Genomic DNA, 18547 nt, shown 5'->3' with positions numbered 1-18547 from the left:
AGTTAATCCAGTGTATTTTGGAGAGAGACGAAACTCTCAAAGAGAAATTACAAACCCAATCCATATTACAAGAATCAGCAATACAAGAGCAGAGTAATCAAACCACAAAAGAGAAACAAAATACAAAACTGAAACAGAACAAAACCATGCTCTCTAAGAATCCATCTCCAGGGCACTGGCCTCTCAAGGAGCAAGGTTGTCAAAATGTAGGATTATAGGAGGTAGGTGGGATTGTGGATCGTAAAATTAGATTATGGATCATAAAATCCTACATTATTTAAGGAAAAAAAAAAAACAAAAAATACATATTAGCATGTTAAATAATCACATAAATTATACATTTATTTATAAAAAACCAAAAATTTGCATCAATTTAATGTAATTACCATATATCACTACATCCATTTGTAAGCACCATTTAAAGACACCATAAACCTCAAAACGTGACACTCTATTGGAATGTTATTTTTTATTTAGGTCCAACTAACACTCTATTTCTCTACATGAGAATAACAAAACTTGGCCTATTGGGATGTTATTTTTCATTTGAGTCCAACTGAGTCTTCTGTCAAGTTAAAGAATAGGGTAAATTCCATTAATCTCCCCTGAGTTTGGGCAAATACCACTCAGGTCCAAAACATTTCAAAATTGACCAATTAAGTCCGTAAAAGACATATTAGTCCCTAACACCCTTAACACCATTACCCCTCCGTCATTTTTCTTTCCCTCACTCAAAACTCTCTCTAGTCTCTTCTCTCTAGTTCCTCTCCCTCTTTCAATCCCAACCAAAGCCATAACAAAAAAAAAACCCAAATCTTACCACAAAACTCAAATCCAAATTTGAGTTTTGTTAACATAAAATTAAAAAATCATTCACTTTGTTTTTTTACTAGAACGAACTGCCAAAACAAGGAAAAAATGTATGATGAACTATGATTTGATTCAAAACAAAAACAAAGAACAAAAGTCACAAATTCATGTCATTAACAAATCCAAACCAGCAACATCTTTTCATTTCATTTCCACCCTCAACGCAAACAACAAAAAACCCAAAAAAAAAATATATATATATATATATATGAGGGTGGATATTGTAAATACCATGGAAAACGAGGGGCAGTGAGTGAGTGAGTGAGAGTGAGAATTCAGATGGGCTTGGCAGAAGAATCGTAGGAAGCGGTGGAAGATGCAACAACAACAACAAGATCATTAGATTTAGAGGTGATGAGAGAGGCACGAATGTTTTGTTGTCGTCTGGATCATAATCGGGATTGAGGGAGCAATCGATGCCTTCGTAGCCTTGTTCAAGGCAAGGCTTGCAAGCGATCTCAATGGCGATCTAACCCAGCACCACTCCTGCTTTTGCTATCAATGCGCTTGTTACTGTTGCCATCTGATCTATCTCTTTCTCAAATCTACATTTTTCTGAGTCCTTGATCAATTTCAATTGTAGTGGTGTTTTCGAGTTTTTAGTGGGACCCACCATGTGTGACCCTAGCTTGAAAGAGGGAGAAGAACTAGAGAGGAGACTAGAGAGAGTTCTAAGTGAGGGAAAGAAAAATGACGGAGGGGTAACGGTGTTAATGGTGTTAGGGACTAATACATCTTTTAGGAACCTAATTGGTCAATTTTGAAATGATTTGGACTTGAGTGGTATTTGTCCAAACCTTAGAGGAGGTTAATGAAATTTACCTTAAAAAATATTATAAGAAACCAGGATCATTTGGGATCGTCAGAATCATAAAATCCTACCAATCCTAAATGATCGCAAAGATCCTTGAAAGATCTGGATCTTTTGGGCAGATGAGATTGTAAAATCGTAGAATCTAGATCTAAATTTTGACAACCATACAACAGAGACACCAAATCTTTGAGATGAGATAAACCAACCCCTCCTGTGTAGACATAGGGACTCAACAGCCAAGAGGAACCTTTATCCATTTGGAAACGATCAGGACTCAGCAACCAAGAGGAACCTTTATCTATTTGGAAACCCCGTAGTTTCAATAGTTTATTTACTTAGTGTATCAAAATTTATAGTTTTTGATAGCTTTTATGTTAATTATGTGACAAAAAGTTGAAAGTTAACCCCCACCCGTCTCATCAAAGCAGGAACGACTCTAAACACCACTGACTAGGAAATGAGCCATACCGCCAATTAAGTGTGAAGTTGAAAGGCTGTGACAACAATGGGGACAAGAAATTGGGCAAATGGAACTCGTAACCACATGGTTGACAGTGTCTCTCTTCCCATTGAAGAAACTACATATGGCCAAAAGATCAATCGATATGGTACCATCCTCCCCTGACTAAGAACTTTCAAAGAGCATGTATTGGCGTACTTAGCTCAGCACTGTCCAAGAGAGGAGGGCAAAGCTTTGGACACTCATCAGACATACAGAAACCTGTGGAGATATGCTGATCTAACACCAACATTAGTTACAAGAAAATGTGCTTGCCTGATTTAATTAAAAACCAAGGATATAATACAAAAGAAAACTGGTTGACTTTACATCTTCCGGATTCAAAGCAGACACCCAATCGAAAAGAAATTATGTACATTTAACAGTGTCAATGCTGCTATAAATTAATTCAAAGGTTCTAGAATCCCACAGGCTAACATTTATATTTTATAATACTAATTGAAGGAAAATATTTTAAAATAAAATTAAATACAAAGCAAATATACTAGTTGTAGATATGAAGAGAAAATATTTTGGAGATGCAAAGGCTTTAAAACTGAAACGAAGATTAGAGTTTTTTTAGAGTTCCAAGGGCAGAACCCAAAACCTGTTGTAAATGCTGAATAGTAAATAGTTCATAAGCAAACTCTTTCCCTAGATTGGATTTCACTATCATTTTCCTTCCATTTTGCCTAGCTTTGATCTGAACAAGGGCAGAGTCACCGTGCAAAAAGATCACGTGAGTACCACCACCCTCACTTTTCAGGCAAAACCAAAATCCAAAATGTAAAATGTGTTCTGAAACAAAACTAGGCAATAATGAATTGTAGTCATAAGTAAATGGTCTCATATGCCCCAATGTCTCAAAAACAGTAAAACAAAGCATACCAATTAAAAGAAAAGAAAAGAAAAGAAAAGAAAAGAAAAACTACAGGGGAACATATGAAGAGCAACCTGAAATTTACATTTTAAGGCATAAAATTTTAAAAATACAGGAAATCCAATTATTGAGTCATTTTCCTGCTTAGACCAAAGAACCCAAAAATGTAAAAACCATTGAGATTGTTATCGTAGGGCCTTGGAGAATCTCACTTGCCACCTAAGGTTGGGAATTGACTAGGATCTTCAATAGATGGGGCTGCCACATTGCTTATTGTTGTGTTTCCACTGAACCCTCCTCTTGAACCACGACCACGACCCCGACCCCGACCACCGTCAACAAAAAACCCAAAAAAAAAATATATATATATATATATATGAGGGTGGATATTGTAAATACCATGGAAAACGAGGGGCAGTGAGTGAGTGAGTGAGAGTGAGAATTCAGATGGGCTTGGCAGAAGAATCGTAGGAAGCGGTGGAAGATGCAACAACAACAACAAGATCATTAGATTTAGAGGTGATGAGAGAGGCACGAATGTTTTGTTGTCGTCTGGATCATAATCGGGATTGAGGGAGCAATCGATGCCTTCGTAGCCTTGTTCAAGGCAAGGCTTGCAAGCGATCTCAATGGCGATCTAACCCAGCACCACTCCTGCTTTTGCTATCAATGCGCTTGTTACTGTTGCCATCTGATCTATCTCTTTCTCAAATCTACATTTTTCTGAGTCCTTGATCAATTTCAATTGTAGTGGTGTTTTCGAGTTTTTAGTGGGACCCACCATGTGTGACCCTAGCTTGAAAGAGGGAGAAGAACTAGAGAGGAGACTAGAGAGAGTTCTAAGTGAGGGAAAGAAAAATGACGGAGGGGTAACGGTGTTAATGGTGTTAGGGACTAATACATCTTTTAGGAACCTAATTGGTCAATTTTGAAATGATTTGGACTTGAGTGGTATTTGTCCAAACCTTAGAGGAGGTTAATGAAATTTACCTTAAAAAATATTATAAGAAACCAGGATCATTTGGGATCGTCAGAATCATAAAATCCTACCAATCCTAAATGATCGCAAAGATCCTTGAAAGATCTGGATCTTTTGGGCAGATGAGATTGTAAAATCGTAGAATCTAGATCTAAATTTTGACAACCATACAACAGAGACACCAAATCTTTGAGATGAGATAAACCAACCCCTCCTGTGTAGACATAGGGACTCAACAGCCAAGAGGAACCTTTATCCATTTGGAAACGATCAGGACTCAGCAACCAAGAGGAACCTTTATCTATTTGGAAACCCCGTAGTTTCAATAGTTTATTTACTTGGTGTATCAAAATTTATAGTTTTTGATAGCTTTTATGTTAATTATGTGACAAAAAGTTGAAAGTTAACCCCCACCCGTCTCATCAAAGCAGGAACGACTCTAAACACCACTGACTAGGAAATGAGCCATACCGCCAATTAAGTGTGAGGTTGAAAGGCTGTGACAACAATGGGTACAGGAAATTGGGCAAATGGAACTCGTAACCACATGGTTGACAGTGTCTCTCTTCCCATTGAAGAAACTACATATGGCCAAAAGATCAATCGATATGGTACCATCCTCCCCTGACTAAGAACTTTCAAAGAGCATGTATTGGCGTACTTAGCTCAGCACTGTCCAAGAGAGGAGGGCAAAGCTTTGGACACTCATCAGACATACAGAAACCTGTGGAGATATGCTGATCTAACACCAACATTAGTTACAAGAAAATGTGCTTGCCTGATTTAATTAAAAACCAAGGATATAATACAAAAGAAAACTGGTTGACTTTACATCTTCCGGATTCAAAGCAGACACCCAATCGAAAAGAAATTATGTACATTTAAGAGTGTCAATGCTGCTATAAATTAATTCAAAGGTTCTAGAATCCCACAGGCTAACATTTATATTTTATAATACTAATTGAAGGAAAATATTTTAAAATAAAATTAAATACAAAGCAAATATACTAGTTATAGATATGAAGAGAAAATATTTTGGAGATGCAAAGGCTTTAAAACTGGAAACGAAGATTAGAGTTTTTTGAGAGTTCCAAGGGCAGAACCCAAAACCTGTTGTAAATGCTGAATAGTAAATAGTTCATAAGCAAACTCTTTCCCTAGATTGGATTTCACTATCATTTTCCTTCCATTTTGCCTAGCTTTGATCTGAACAAGGGCAGAGTCACCGTGCAAAAAGATCACGTGAGTACCACCACCCTCACTTTTCAGGCAAAACCAAAATCCAAAATGTAAAATGTGTTCTGAAACAAAACTAGGCAATAATGAATTGTAGTCATAAGTAAATGGTCTCATATGCCCCAATGTCTCAAAAACAGTAAAACAAAGCATACCAATTAAAAGAAAAGAAAAGAAAAGAAAAGAAAAGAAAAACTACAGGGGAACATATGAAGAGCAACCTGAAATTTACATTTTAAGGCATAAAATTTTAAAAATACAGGAAATCCAATTATTGAGTCATTTTCCTGCTTAGACCAAAGAACCCAAAAATGTAAAAACCATTGAGATTGTTATCGTAGGGCCTTGGAGAATCTCACTTGCCACCTAAGGTTGGGAATTGACTAGGATCTTCAATAGATGGGGCTGCCACATTGCTTATTGTTGTGTTTCCACTGAACCCTCCTCTTGAACCACGACCACGACCCCGACCCCGACCACCGGGGGTGAAGTGCTTTTCTCCTTCAGTAGGCTTCAAGAACTCATTGATGCTGACCGACTATAACCACCATACCACATAATAAGAGAGTTCAGTATTAACCTCAAAGAAGAAACAGAAACCCAGAAAGAATGAAAAACAAGAAAATTTATTCAAGATAGCAGCAATAGCAAAACATAGGAAAGATGAACAATGATGTCTCAAAAGGCATTAAGCCTGAATCTGTTTTAGCCTAGCTCTGTTAGTTGGCTGACTGTTGGTTTGTTTGCATCTTTGATGCTTGTTCTGTAAACCTGTGTCTTTAGTTGTCCGTAAATAAATTGAAAAGACATGTTAAATACCTTGCAAACATAGGCAACTTATCATCAAGACAGTAAATTGTAAAATTAGCAAAGAAGAGGAACATCTTTCCTTTATTTTATTTTTTTGATTCGTAAATTACTTGTGCACCCAATGGCTCTGAATCCATGGCCTTATGCCCCACCCATTCTTATAAGGGAAAGTGTCATTTGAGTAAGATCTCATTGTCCATAAAAGGTCTTTATTAATACATTACAACGTAAAATTGAAAGTTCCTAGCCACATTAAATTCAGAAATAGACAAAAAATCAAACATTAGGTTGTCCAGTGCACAAGCCACAAAACACCATTTTCAAAGAAGAGGGCAGCCAACCAAAAAGAATCCACAATTGATGAGCACATATTCAAACCTCGTGTACAATGCTTTCTAAAGTAGAAATTAGACGGAAAGAGGGAATCTTTGAAAATCTTTGAAATGAATTTTAATCTGATATAGCAACAATTTGGGGTATGAAAGAAAGTAGGGGAGGAGTTATACATGACATGCTCTGATCCAATACAAAATTTTGGCAAATCAATATGCCAAAACAAAAGAAGAAGCCAATTAAGCTCTACTACCTAAAGTCTAAACTGAAAACATAATGAATTGGAAATGAGAGAATAAGTGGGCAAAGTATGATTACCTTTTTGGCTTTCTCTTCCTTCTCAAGAGCCTCTCGCCGCTTATCCTTTTCAGAGCCCTGAAAAGATAAAAACATCAAACGGCAAAAGATAATTAATATACTGGTGCTGATTACATAGATCAATTAAAACTGAAAAACTTCTTATGAGGGTATAAAGATTTCACCAATTTAATAAAGATGTCATTATTTTCCTTCTTGTTTGAAAGCTGTTGCATGGATTCAAACTCTTTAGCATCAACCTTTCTTTCCTCAGTCTTAAGTGTCAGCAGGGCCTTCCTCTTCTCTTCCAGCACCTTTTCATACTCCTCCAGAGTCATCTCCTATTATAATGGAAACAAACTATAAGCTATAGCTTTCCCTTTTTACTATTAAAATTTTCTTATTGGTAAGTATGACTGTAGCACCAAGAAGTAGCACAATTATCCAAGGACAAAATTCATTGGTTCGAATCTCCCCATTCACATATTTTGGGGTCAAACTCACTCATCCAAAATAGAAAAATGACAAAAGGCCATATCTTCAACAGATGGGGGGAAAATACACTTACAATATCAACATACAACAACAACCCAGACTTAATCCCAAATTTGTGGATCAAGATAAATAGTAAAAATGCCAAATCTGTTTGTATTTCAGAAAACTGAAGTTCTGGCAGCAAAAGATTTCACATCAATAAGATGTGAATCAATTGAATATAACAAGATCTATAGATGAAAAACAGCACATTTTAGAAGCTACTTTATCAACCACAGTAACAAATACTCTCCAAATCAAATTATGAATGTTTATGACAAATACATGAAATTCCCGAGTAAAATACACTCACTTCCAGGATTCCAGTACAAAAGACAGATCATCTACCAACCTAAAGAAATCTGGCGATTTCTAATCGATGAAAATTAACTGCTAGAAGTTATATTTCTTGCAATTATGAAGAACTCAAAATAGAGCACCAGAATTCTTTCAGATAAAGAATATATAATATCTAAATTAGGATAACAAGAGACTATTGACACATCCTTTGTTGTGCTTTTTAGTAACAGTGAAAAGATACAGAAATCATCCAAGGAAACTACAATAAGGTCTACACTCTACATGGTAGGCATTGAGCATCCATATTAAAACATGAATACAAAAGGAACAGATATTGACTATGTTTTGAATTGAAGAAAATCACCTTCTCCTCGGCTTCTTTTTCTTCAGTTTCGTTAGCAGGAGTCTCCTTGCTGGCATCTGCTGCCTCTCCCTCTCCCACTGGCTTTTCATCACCCACATTCTTCTCAGTTTCATTGGCTTCTTCAGCTACCCTGAGCATAACAAAACGTGGCAAACAAGCAATGTTACTAATTTATAAAACTAAACATATTTATCTTAACAACAAATTATAACTTAATCTTAAAAGATGGCTATTTAATCATTTAGCAACCAAAGACATGCTGTAAAGAATGAACATACGGAGCAACTTCATCAGTCTGAGTTCCCCAGTTCCCACGACCAGCTCCATCACGTTTGACCTCACCTCTACACAGAAATACGTTAGGTACAAGGCAGTTGTTATGGAGAAACATTTTGAAGACAAACATAACATATACTAAAATGAGAAGTTCTACTAAAATGAGATGTTCAAGAAGTATTCACCCGCGCCCAGTTCCGCTACGGCGTTCAAATGCCCTTCGAGGGCGTTCCACATCACCAGCTTCTCCATTACTGAAACCAACACGGCGACCACCGCCGCCGCCGCCACTGCCAGCACGATAAGGTCCTCGAGGTCCACCATAGCCACGCCTCTCACCAGACCTCCCAGAATCCCCTCCTTCAACGGCACCTTGACCGGCAGGAGCCCCACTGTCAGGGAACGATCCCTCATTGTTGGCAGAGTCACGACTGTATCCACCGCCACCACCACGGCCGCGTCCATATCCGCGTCCACCACCACGACCACCTCCACGAGGCTCACTCCTTGCCTCCCTCACTACAACAAAGACAAATACCCAAATCATTAAATACACCAAGAAGTACAATTTTAATAAACACCATGTAAATATAATAGCAATAAACAAACAAGCCTTAGTCCAAAATATTTAGATTAAGCTAACGATCCTCAACACATAAGTAAGAATTAACCATTCGTATACTTTTATAGCATTCTATTCTATCCGAAGTCAATACTTTTACTAACGTTATTTTGCATCTTCCCCTACCTTTTTTTTCATTTCCACAAAATTCAAAACCCGTTGTAAATTTAACAAAATCATTGAAAATACAATCACCAACCCCAACATTATATATACAGATAAACACATCAAAACCCAGAAACATCCACAACCATTCCACAGCAAAATTCACATTTCTCATTAATAATACCCATTTCCCATTTCAAAAATAGCAAATTAATCAAATCAAAAACAAAAACCACATACACCGCATCAAAAACCCATTACACTTATCGTACGTATACGTATACGTAGACTATAAACCAAACAAAACCAATCTAAATAAAAAAGAGCGAAAAAGCAATCAAAACGACGACGAATCGAGAAGGACAAACCAGCTTGAGCTGGAGGGAGAGGCTTGGAGGGAAGCTTAGCGGCGGGCTGAGCCACCACCGCGGCCGGCTTGGACTGAGCCGGCGACGGCTTCTTCGACTGCGACCCCGCGGCGGCGGCGGAGGCGGCAGCTGGCTTAGGCTGGTGAGCTGCGACCAGCTGCAACGGGTCCTCGGCGTCGTCGTCACCCAACAAATCAAAGGGATTCATGGTCGCCATTATTCTCTCTCTCTAAAAAAAATTAGAGAAAAAAATGGTAACAAATATAAAGAGAGAGAGGTTGGGGTTTGGGGTTTGTGTGAGATTTGGGGTTAGGACAAAAACCCTAGCGTAACAACTCCTTCGCCATCGGAGAATATAGATCTATGAGAGTGTGTGTGTGTGTGTGTCTCTCTGAGAGAGTGAGAGAGAGAGAGAGAGAGACAAAACCCTAGCCGCAAGAGTGAGAAAGAGAGAGAGAGAGAAATGAACCTAATCTAAATGCTCAATTTATTGTGACAATGGTGCTCGTGTGGTGTGTGAAAAATTATTTTTTTATTTTTATTTTTTGTTTTTTTGTTTTTTGCGTTTTACTTTTTGTGTTGTAGAACAATAATTTTCTAGAAAGAATTGAAGAGATAGGAAGGGACTTGGTTTTTGGGTTTTTTACCAATGTGCACTTAAGGGCGGCCGGCTTTATAGCCACTAGGGTTTTTTGATTTGTAACCCCCTCAAGACCAAGGGTTTTGGGCTTTGGGGTAATAATAATGTCCAAAACCCCTCTCTTTAATTTTTTCTTTTTTATACCAAAAAATATACTAATAATATGGTATTATTAAATTTTTATTGGAGCAAAAAATCTACCTATAATCTATCTATGATATCCATGTCTATATTTATTTGATAGGAAAATACTTCTTACCATCTTATAAATATATATATATTAGCATATAGCATATTCTTTAATGTTATAATATAACAATAATGTTATAATATATAGTTCCATAGATAAACACAGTCATAATAAATATTTAATACTAAAATATGAAAAATGCTAGAGATACAAATTGTTTTACAAATAGTTATTGTAGTCAATTTTAATTGGTTCTCTCATTTGAGCCCACCACTATCACTAACATCATTTTTTTTTTCATTTATCAATAATCACTCACCACATTAGTAATTTGTAAAATATTTTCTAAAAAAATTTGTATCTTTAGTATTTTTCCTCGCGAAATAGTGTTTGTTCATCTTAAATTATATTCTAAATTTAAATCCCCCTTTAGAATCTTACCTTATCATGTTTTCTTTAAATGGTAGACTAGATTCTTCCATATACTAAAACAATAATAATAAACGTTTATTAATAATACATAATTATCATATTTCATATTTAGACAAAAATAAAAGAGTGCCAAAAATCATATTTTGTTGAATTTTTTAAAGCATTGCACAAGTTATCAACTACTATATATACTATAACAAAGACATTTGATCTTTGCCAAAAGTCTTGTAACTCAACTAATTGGCATCTCTTAAGATACATTTGGTAGATTATAATAGGCACTATAATGTAATAGTTATTCCAATAACTTAGCTATTCGGTAGTTTGATTATGTTTTTATTATAAGGAATAGACATTCATTATGAATAGCTATTTTTTAAAATGTTGAATAACTATCCCTCTCTAAAAGGGTCATAATAGCTATTCATTACTAGGTGTAATAATTTCTAAAATTAATATATTTCCAAATAAAAAAACTTTCCATATATACATAATAATTATGAAAATAAAAAATATTAAAAAATAACTAATATCTCTCTCAAATTAAACTTTTTTTTTAAGAAATATAATTGTATAAGTAAGATATTTCCTAAAATATATCTTAAGTTTTATTCTAATGTTACAACTCACAACCAAACTTAAAAATAGGTTTAGTTATTCCATTACAACACATTTTATTTCTAGTAATAAGGATTACCATTCTTGTCATAATCCCTATTCAATATTTCCAAAAAAGACATCTAGGATTCAAATCTATCCACCACTATTATAATTATCAAATTATCAACAAAACAAATGTTTGAATTTTGATTGACCTCCTAATATTTCGTCTCATAAGCTTTTAAGGGAAAACAAATCGTATCCCACTTTGTACTCCACCAATCATGGCAAGCTATGTATTTGATTTTTTTTTTTTTCCCATTTTAAACCATTAAGGCCTTATATCTTTTCACGTCGTTATTATAATATATATTTGAATTGATTTAAAATTTATCTTATATTTAAACTCATTGTTAGTCATTTGTAAATTTGTTGTAAAATAATTTATACTTGTAGCATTACTCTTTTATTTAAATTGTAGAATATATATGTAGGGACTCAGTTTGGATTGACCCTGAGTATGAATGGGTTTTCAGCCCAACAAGCTCAAACAATAAATTTATAGAGAGTGGCTTAAAGGTTTAGGCGCTGGCCGTCGTTCATCAAGCATCAACTCTCATTTATGAAAAGATACTTAGAGTTTCTTTACAACTGGGAGGATGCTCCTCGGCCATGGGCCGAGGAGGCCTTTTGCTTCTCTTTTTTTTTCCCCCCCCCCTCTTTTTTTACTTTACTTGCTTTCCTTATATAGTCTTCATCTTCCTATCTCCTTATTCCATCTGTTGATCATTCATTTGCCTCTCTTCTGGCCGTCCGTCCCATCAGAGGCCTTATCAGTACTCGAGTGGTTCACTTTGATCAACATTGCCCTGCTAAGGGGTTATATCCCCATTAATGCTCCCCCTCTTTTTTTTACTTTACTTGCTTTCCTTATATAGTCTTCATCTTCCTATCTCCTTATTCCATCTGTTGATCATTCATTTGCCTCTCTTCTGGCCGTCCGTCCTATCAGAGGCCTTATCAGTACTCGAGTGGTTCACTCTGATCAACATTGCCCTGCTAAGGGGTTATATCCCCATTAATGCGACCAGGGGGGGTTAGGTGAATGCATTAAATGCGAGAGTGACAGCTTACTTTGGGCCTGGTCTTTTCCGAAAATCACCCTTGTCAGGCCGAGGACGAGGAGGTTCTCGGCGTGGATTGGGAAAAGAGGCTTTCCCCAATTTAGCCTTGAATAGTCAGTGTTCCTCGGCATGGGCCTTGGGCCTGCTACCCGATGGGCCGAGGCTATCAGGCCCACGGGCCCCACAATATATTTCCATATGTAAACATTATAAAAAATGTCTACTAGTAGTAATAATTACTATACTTATCCAACTAAAAAAAATCAACAATAATTATCAAATTTCATATTTTAAAAAAATAAAATAAAAGAGAGAAAGAATTATATTTGTAAGGATTAGATTTGAATTCCTAGCCCAACAGGTGGATGGATTTGGGTCCAAAAAGCCCAAAACAATAAATTTGTAGGGAGTAGGTTGAAAAACTGGGTTTTAATGAATTAGACAGGTGCTTAGGTAGATTTGGATGACAAGAGAATGTGATTAAACTAGTTTACGCTAAAGTAAATCGTCCTCGGCAAAATCTAAGAAGATCTGTTCTTATATATTTCTCACAGGTTCGATTACACAGTTAGTTCTTGATTCTATAGTGTTTTCTATGTGTTTTTCTCGATCCCCTTGTCTCATTGCCCCATTCTTCTTTTATACTATCTTTCCTCTTCATCTTCGCCTTCCATATGCATGCTAGATGGTTGGTGTTGATACTTGTCTCATCAGCGCCTCCCATAAATCCTCATGTAATAGTTGTAAGGCTGAAAACCACTGTTCAGATATTACTTCCACATTAATGCGGTTAGAGAGTTAGCTGCAGAGCATTTAATGCGTTGGCAGCAGTTTTCTCCTGAGATATTTCAGGACTTTTCCCTGTCTGTTGTCTCTACAATGCTTATCAGTAGCAATGAGATTTCCTGGAACGTCACCTTGAGTGATAGACAACCTATTTAGACCTCGGCATTGGTAAGCCGATGATGCATTTATCCTCGGCCCACCCTCTTGAGTCATTATGATCAAAACTAACTTGTATTTACTAATACAGTCTTTTTTTAATAAAGATTTCTTTTCCTTGGACGACCCATCGTCCTCGGATTGGGCCACAGTCCTGAAAAGCAAACAAATGATGAACTCCTGGACCCAATATTCCTACAATATTTTATGGAACTTTAGCATGCATTGCATGGGTTATTGAGTAGTTAACATGCTACGCAGTCTATTATATCTCTTAATGTGGCAAGCCAAATTATAAGTCATTTATGCCAATTTTTAGGGTCTCACTCAACTCCCAACCTTAAGGAGATATCTTGATTCCTTGAATTTCCTATCATGCTAAGAAAATCAGCTGCCAGGCTGCTATCCTTTGCATGCATAATGGTGCTTATGCAAGCAATCATTTCAGCCATCCCCTCATGTGATGCAGAGCACTGTGTTACCTAACAAAATACTGAAAATTGTGAATAAGGTCAACTGAAACTTTACAACAAATGTAAACTTTATATGGTAAGTCCAAGAAATAAGGTGGATTGGGAATCCATCCGGCTAAAGGTAAGAACTTAACCCTGCTAAAAATGGAGGTTCCACAAAGAAAATCAAGCCGAATGGGCTTAGCCAGTTAGGTCCTTGTGAAAAAGTATCTGAAACTAATGAGGATAGTTTTTAGCCACAATATAGGCCTTCCTTGCTCTTGAACTTGGTCTTTCATGCACTAGGTTGAGGATGTCTTTCGTATATGAGTTAAATGGCTTACTGGAAATCATATTACTCTTAGATTTTGGAGAGACAAATGGTTTGAGTACCTTTTATCAATAATCACTCACCACATTAGTAATTTGTAAAATATTTTCTAAAAAAATTTGTATCTTTAGTATTTTTCCTCGCGAAATAGTGTTTGTTGATCTTAAATTATATTCTAAATTTAAATCCCCCTTTAGAATCTTACCTTATCATGTTTTCTTTAAATGGTAGACTAGATTCTTCCATATACTAAAACAATAATAATAAACGTTTATTAATAATACATAATTATCATATTTCATATTTAGACAAAAATAAAAGAGTGCCAAAAATCATATTTTGTTGAATTTTTTAAAGCATTGCACAAGTTATCAACTACTATATATACTATAACAAAGACATTTGATCTTTGCCAAAAGTCTTGTAACTCAACTAATTGGCATCTCTTAAGATACATTTGGTAGATTATAATAGGCACTATAATGTAATAGTTATTCCAATAACTTAGCTATTCGGTAGTTTGATTATGTTTTTATTATAAGGAATAGACATTCATTATGAATAGCTATTTTTTAAAATGTTGAATAACTATCCCTCTCTAAAAGGGTCATAATAGCTATTCATTACTAGGTGTAATAATTTCTAAAATTAATATATTTCCAAATAAAAAAACTTTCCATATATACATAATAATTATGAAAATAAAAAATATTAAAAAATAACTAATATCTCTCTCAAATTAAACTTTTTTTTTAAGAAATATAATTGTATAAGTAAGATATTTCCTAAAATATATCTTAAGTTTTATTCTAATGTTACAACTCACAACCAAACTTAAAAATAGGTTTAGTTATTCCATTACAATACATTTTATTTCTAGTAATAAGGATTACCATTCTTGTCAAAATCCCTATTCAATATTTCCAAAAAAGACATCTAGGATTCAAATCTATCCACCACTATTATAATTATCAAATTATCAACAAAACAAATGTTTGAATTTTGATTGACCTCCTAATATTTCGTCTCATAAGCTTTTAAGGGAAAACAAATCGTATCCCACTTTGTACTCCACCAATCATGGCAAGCTATGTATTTGATTTTTTTTTTCCCATTTTAAACCATTAAGGCCTTATATCTTTTCATGTCGTTATTATAATATATATTTGAATTGATTTAAAATTTATCTTATATTTAAACTCATTGTTAGTCATTTGTAAATTTGTTGTAAAATAATTTATACTTGTAGCATTACTCTTTTATTTAAATTGTAGAATATATATTTCCATATGTAAACATTATAAAAAATGTCTACTAGTAGTAATAATTACTATACTTATCCAACTAAAAAAAATCAACAATAATTATCAAATTTCATATTTTAAAAAAATAAAATAAAAGAGAGAAAGAATTATATTTGTAAGGATTAGATTTGAATTCCTAGCCCAACAGGTGGATGGATTTGGGTCCAAAAAGCCCAAAACAATAAATTTGTAGGGAGTAGGTTGAAAAACTGGGTTTTAATGAATTAGACAGGTGCTTAGGTAGATTTGGATGACAAGAGAATGTGATTAAACTAGTTTACGCTAAAGTAAATCGTCCTCGGCAAAATCTGAGAAGATCTGTTCTTATATATTTCTCACAGGTTCGATTACACAGTTAGTTCTTGATTCTATAGTGTTTTCTATGTGTTTTTCTCGATCCCCTTGTCTCATTGCCCCCTTCTTCTTTTATACTATCTTTCCTCTTCATCTTCGCCTTTCATGTGCATGCTAGATGGTTGGTGTTGATACTTGTCTCATCAGCGCCTCCCATAAATCCTCATGTAATAGTTGTAAGGCTGAAAACCACTGTTCAGATATTACTTCCACATTAATGCAGTTAGAGAGTTAGCTGCAGAGCATTTAATGCGTTGGCAGCAGTTTTCTCCTAAGATATTTCAGGACTTTTCCCTGTCTGTCGTCTCTACAATGCTTATCAGTAGCAATGAGATTTCCTGGAACGTCACCTTGAGTGATAGACAACCTCTTTAGACCTCGGCATTGGTAAACCGAGGATGCATTTATCCTCGGCCCACCCTCTTGAGCCATTATGATCAAAACTAACTTGTATTTACTAATACAGTCTTTTTTTAATAAAGATTTCTTTTCCTTGGATGACCCATCGTCCTCGGATTGGGCCACAGTCCTGAAAAGCAAACAAATGATGAACTCCTGGACCCAATATTCATACAATATTTTATGGAACTTTAGCATGCATTGCATGGGTTATTGAGTAGTTAACATGCTATGCAGTCTATTATATCTCTTAATGTGGCAAGCCAAATTAGAAGTCATTTATGCCAATTTTTAGGGTCTCACTCAACTCCCAACCTTAAGGAGATATCTTGATTCCTTGAATTTCCTATCATGCTAAGAAAATCAGCTGCCAGGCTGCTATCCTTTGCATGCATAATGGTGCTTATGCAAGCAATCATTTCAGCCATCCCCTCATGTGATGCAGAGCACTGTGTAACCTAACAAAATACTGAAAATTGTGAATAAGGTCAACTGAAACTTTACAACAAATGTAAACTTTATATGGTAAGTCCAAGAAATAAGGTGGATTGGGAATCCATCCGGCTAAAGGTAAGAACTTAACCCTGCTAAAAATGGAGGTTCCACAAAGAAAATCAAGCCGAATGGGCTTAGCCAGTTAGGTCCTTGTGAAAAAGTATCTGAAACTAATGAGGATTGTTTTTAGCCACAATATAGGCCTTCCTTGCTCTTGAACTTGGTCTTTCATGCACTAGGTTGAGGATGTCTTTCGTATATGAGTTAAATGGCTTACTGGAAATCATATTACTCTTAGATTTTGGAGAGACAAATGGTTTGAGTACCTTAAAGAGTTTGATGCAGTGCCCTCTTAACAGAGGAAATAGAGACCTTCTAGTCAGAAATGTATATTACTTTGAGTGGTTGAAACTGAGACTTAATTTATGTTACTCCTCCAAAGAATGTCCTAACAGAAATGAAGGCTAGTCCTATCATCTAAGCAACGTGTTGGAAAATTGCCTCAAATTCCTAATTTGACTTGGCTTAGGTCTTTTTGGCATGAAAAAAAATGTTTTTTTTTTTAAATACTCTAACATAATCTAAGTGTATATGTTTAAAGCTCTCTCATAGATATTTGAATCCCGACCTTTACCCGTCCCCCCGTCCTCCATATTCCATAAACACTTAAACTTATAGAGTGATCATCATGCCAATTGTGCACAGTGATGAAAAGGTTTTTCTTGGTGTGGAAAAAAAATGATTCTCCTTAATATAAAAAGAAAAAATATTCCTTATTGAGAAAGTAAAAAAGTGTTCACTGTCCATTAAGGAATATGATTAATAATTTAATACCCTATATATAGGTACTATTGCAATGAGTTTGACTACTTGTTCATTAAGGAATATGATTAATAATTTAATACCCTATATATAGTTACTATTGCAATGAGTTTGACTACTTTTGCCAAAAGGTCCTCCCACATAGGGAGGAGTGAAGATTAGAAGACTTCTAGAAGGACATGAGTGGGGGTTTTTTTTTTTTGAAGAAGAGTTTAAGGCTCCGCTTGGGAGTTCATAAGGGAATGGAATGGAATGGAATGAGATAATCATAATGGAATAGAAAGGAATGGAATGGAATGGAATGTATTTAAGTAAGGGAAAGGAATGGAAAAGAATGGAATGGAATGGAATTAAGTAACCTTGTTTGGATGTTTTAAAATAAAGGAATGGAAATGAATGAAAATGAATGGAATGTAAGTAATTCTATTTGGGAGCAACATGGAGGGAATGGAATGGAATCATTTTATGACAATATTACTATTAAACCCCTGTTTTAAAATAAAAGGTTGAATATATAGGGGTATTTTAGGAGTTTTAGTAAAAAAATCATTAAATCTAATTTCATTCCCTCCCATTCCTCCCAATTTCGGGGGGAATGAAAATTTGAGATTTTAAGGGAATAGAAAGGAATGGGTGTTCCCTCCTGCCCATTCCATTCCCTCCCACTTAAACTCCCAAACAAGGGAATGAACTTTCCATTCCCTCCATTAAAACTCCCAAACAAGAGAAGGGAAGAATATTCTAAATTTATTCTTTTTATTCCTTTCCATTCCATTCCATTCCCTCCTCCCAAGCGGAGCCTTAGGCTCTGCTTGGGAGTTCATAAGGGAATGGAATGGAATGGAATGAGATAATCATAAGGGAATGGAAAGGAATGGAATGGAATGGAATATATTTAAGTAAGGGAAAAGAATGGAAAAGAATGGAATAGAATGGAATTAAGTAACTTTGATTGGATGTTTTAAAATAAAGGAATGGAAAGGAATGAAAATGAATGAAATGTAAGTAATCCTGTTTGGGAGCAACATGGAGGGAATGGAATGGAATCATTTTACGACAATATTACTATTAGACCTCTATTTTAAAATAAAGGGTTGAATATATAGGGGTATTTTGGGAGTTTTAGTAAAAAAATCATTAAATCTAATTTCATTCCCTCCCATTCCTTCCAATTT

General features: G+C 35.3%; 1 protein-coding gene across 2 annotated transcripts; it reads right to left on the bottom strand.

Moving 5' to 3' along the window:
- Positions 1-2993: 2993 nt before the first annotated feature.
- On the bottom strand, positions 2994-9793 carry LOC112008472 (RGG repeats nuclear RNA binding protein A). Of its 2 annotated transcripts, XM_065768867.1 has the most exons (8): positions 9288-9793; positions 8378-8711; positions 8195-8260; positions 7917-8046; positions 6904-7059; positions 6740-6796; positions 5714-5816; positions 2994-3360 (listed from the first exon to the last, which is right to left on the bottom strand). In XM_065768867.1, the coding sequence occupies exons 1-8, from the start codon at positions 9502-9504 to the stop codon at positions 3272-3274; spliced, it is 1152 nt and encodes a 383-aa protein (XP_065624939.1). In that variant the 5' UTR covers positions 9505-9793; the 3' UTR covers positions 2994-3271. The 2 variants fall into 2 exon arrangements, with proteins under 2 accessions (XP_065624939.1, XP_023896568.2); XM_024040800.2 differs by lacking the exon at positions 2994-3360 and having other exon boundaries at positions 5356-5816; positions 9288-9787.
- Between the last annotated feature and the right edge of the window lie 8754 nt (positions 9794-18547).

The sequence above is a fragment of the Quercus suber genome, unplaced genomic scaffold, assembly GCF_002906115.3.
Source record: "Quercus suber isolate HL8 unplaced genomic scaffold, Cork oak 2.0 scaffold_1010, whole genome shotgun sequence".
Classification (NCBI taxonomy): Eukaryota; Viridiplantae; Streptophyta; class Magnoliopsida; order Fagales; family Fagaceae; genus Quercus; species Quercus suber.
Note: the sequence above shows the minus strand (reverse complement) of the source record. Positions and strands in the feature narration are given on the sequence as shown.

Coding starts and splice junctions, on each gene's coding strand:
- LOC112008472 (XM_065768867.1), bottom strand. CDS start 9,504: ATGGCGACCATGAATCCCTTTGATTTGTTGGGTGACGACGACGCCGAG. Junction 8,712..9,287: donor TCTCCCTCCAGCTCAAGCTG/GTTTGTCCTTCT, acceptor TCTTTGTTGTAG/TGAGGGAGGCAAGGAGTGAG. Junction 7,060..7,916: donor AAAAAGAAGCCGAGGAGAAG/GTGATTTTCTTC, acceptor CCATTATAATAG/GAGATGACTCTGGAGGAGTA.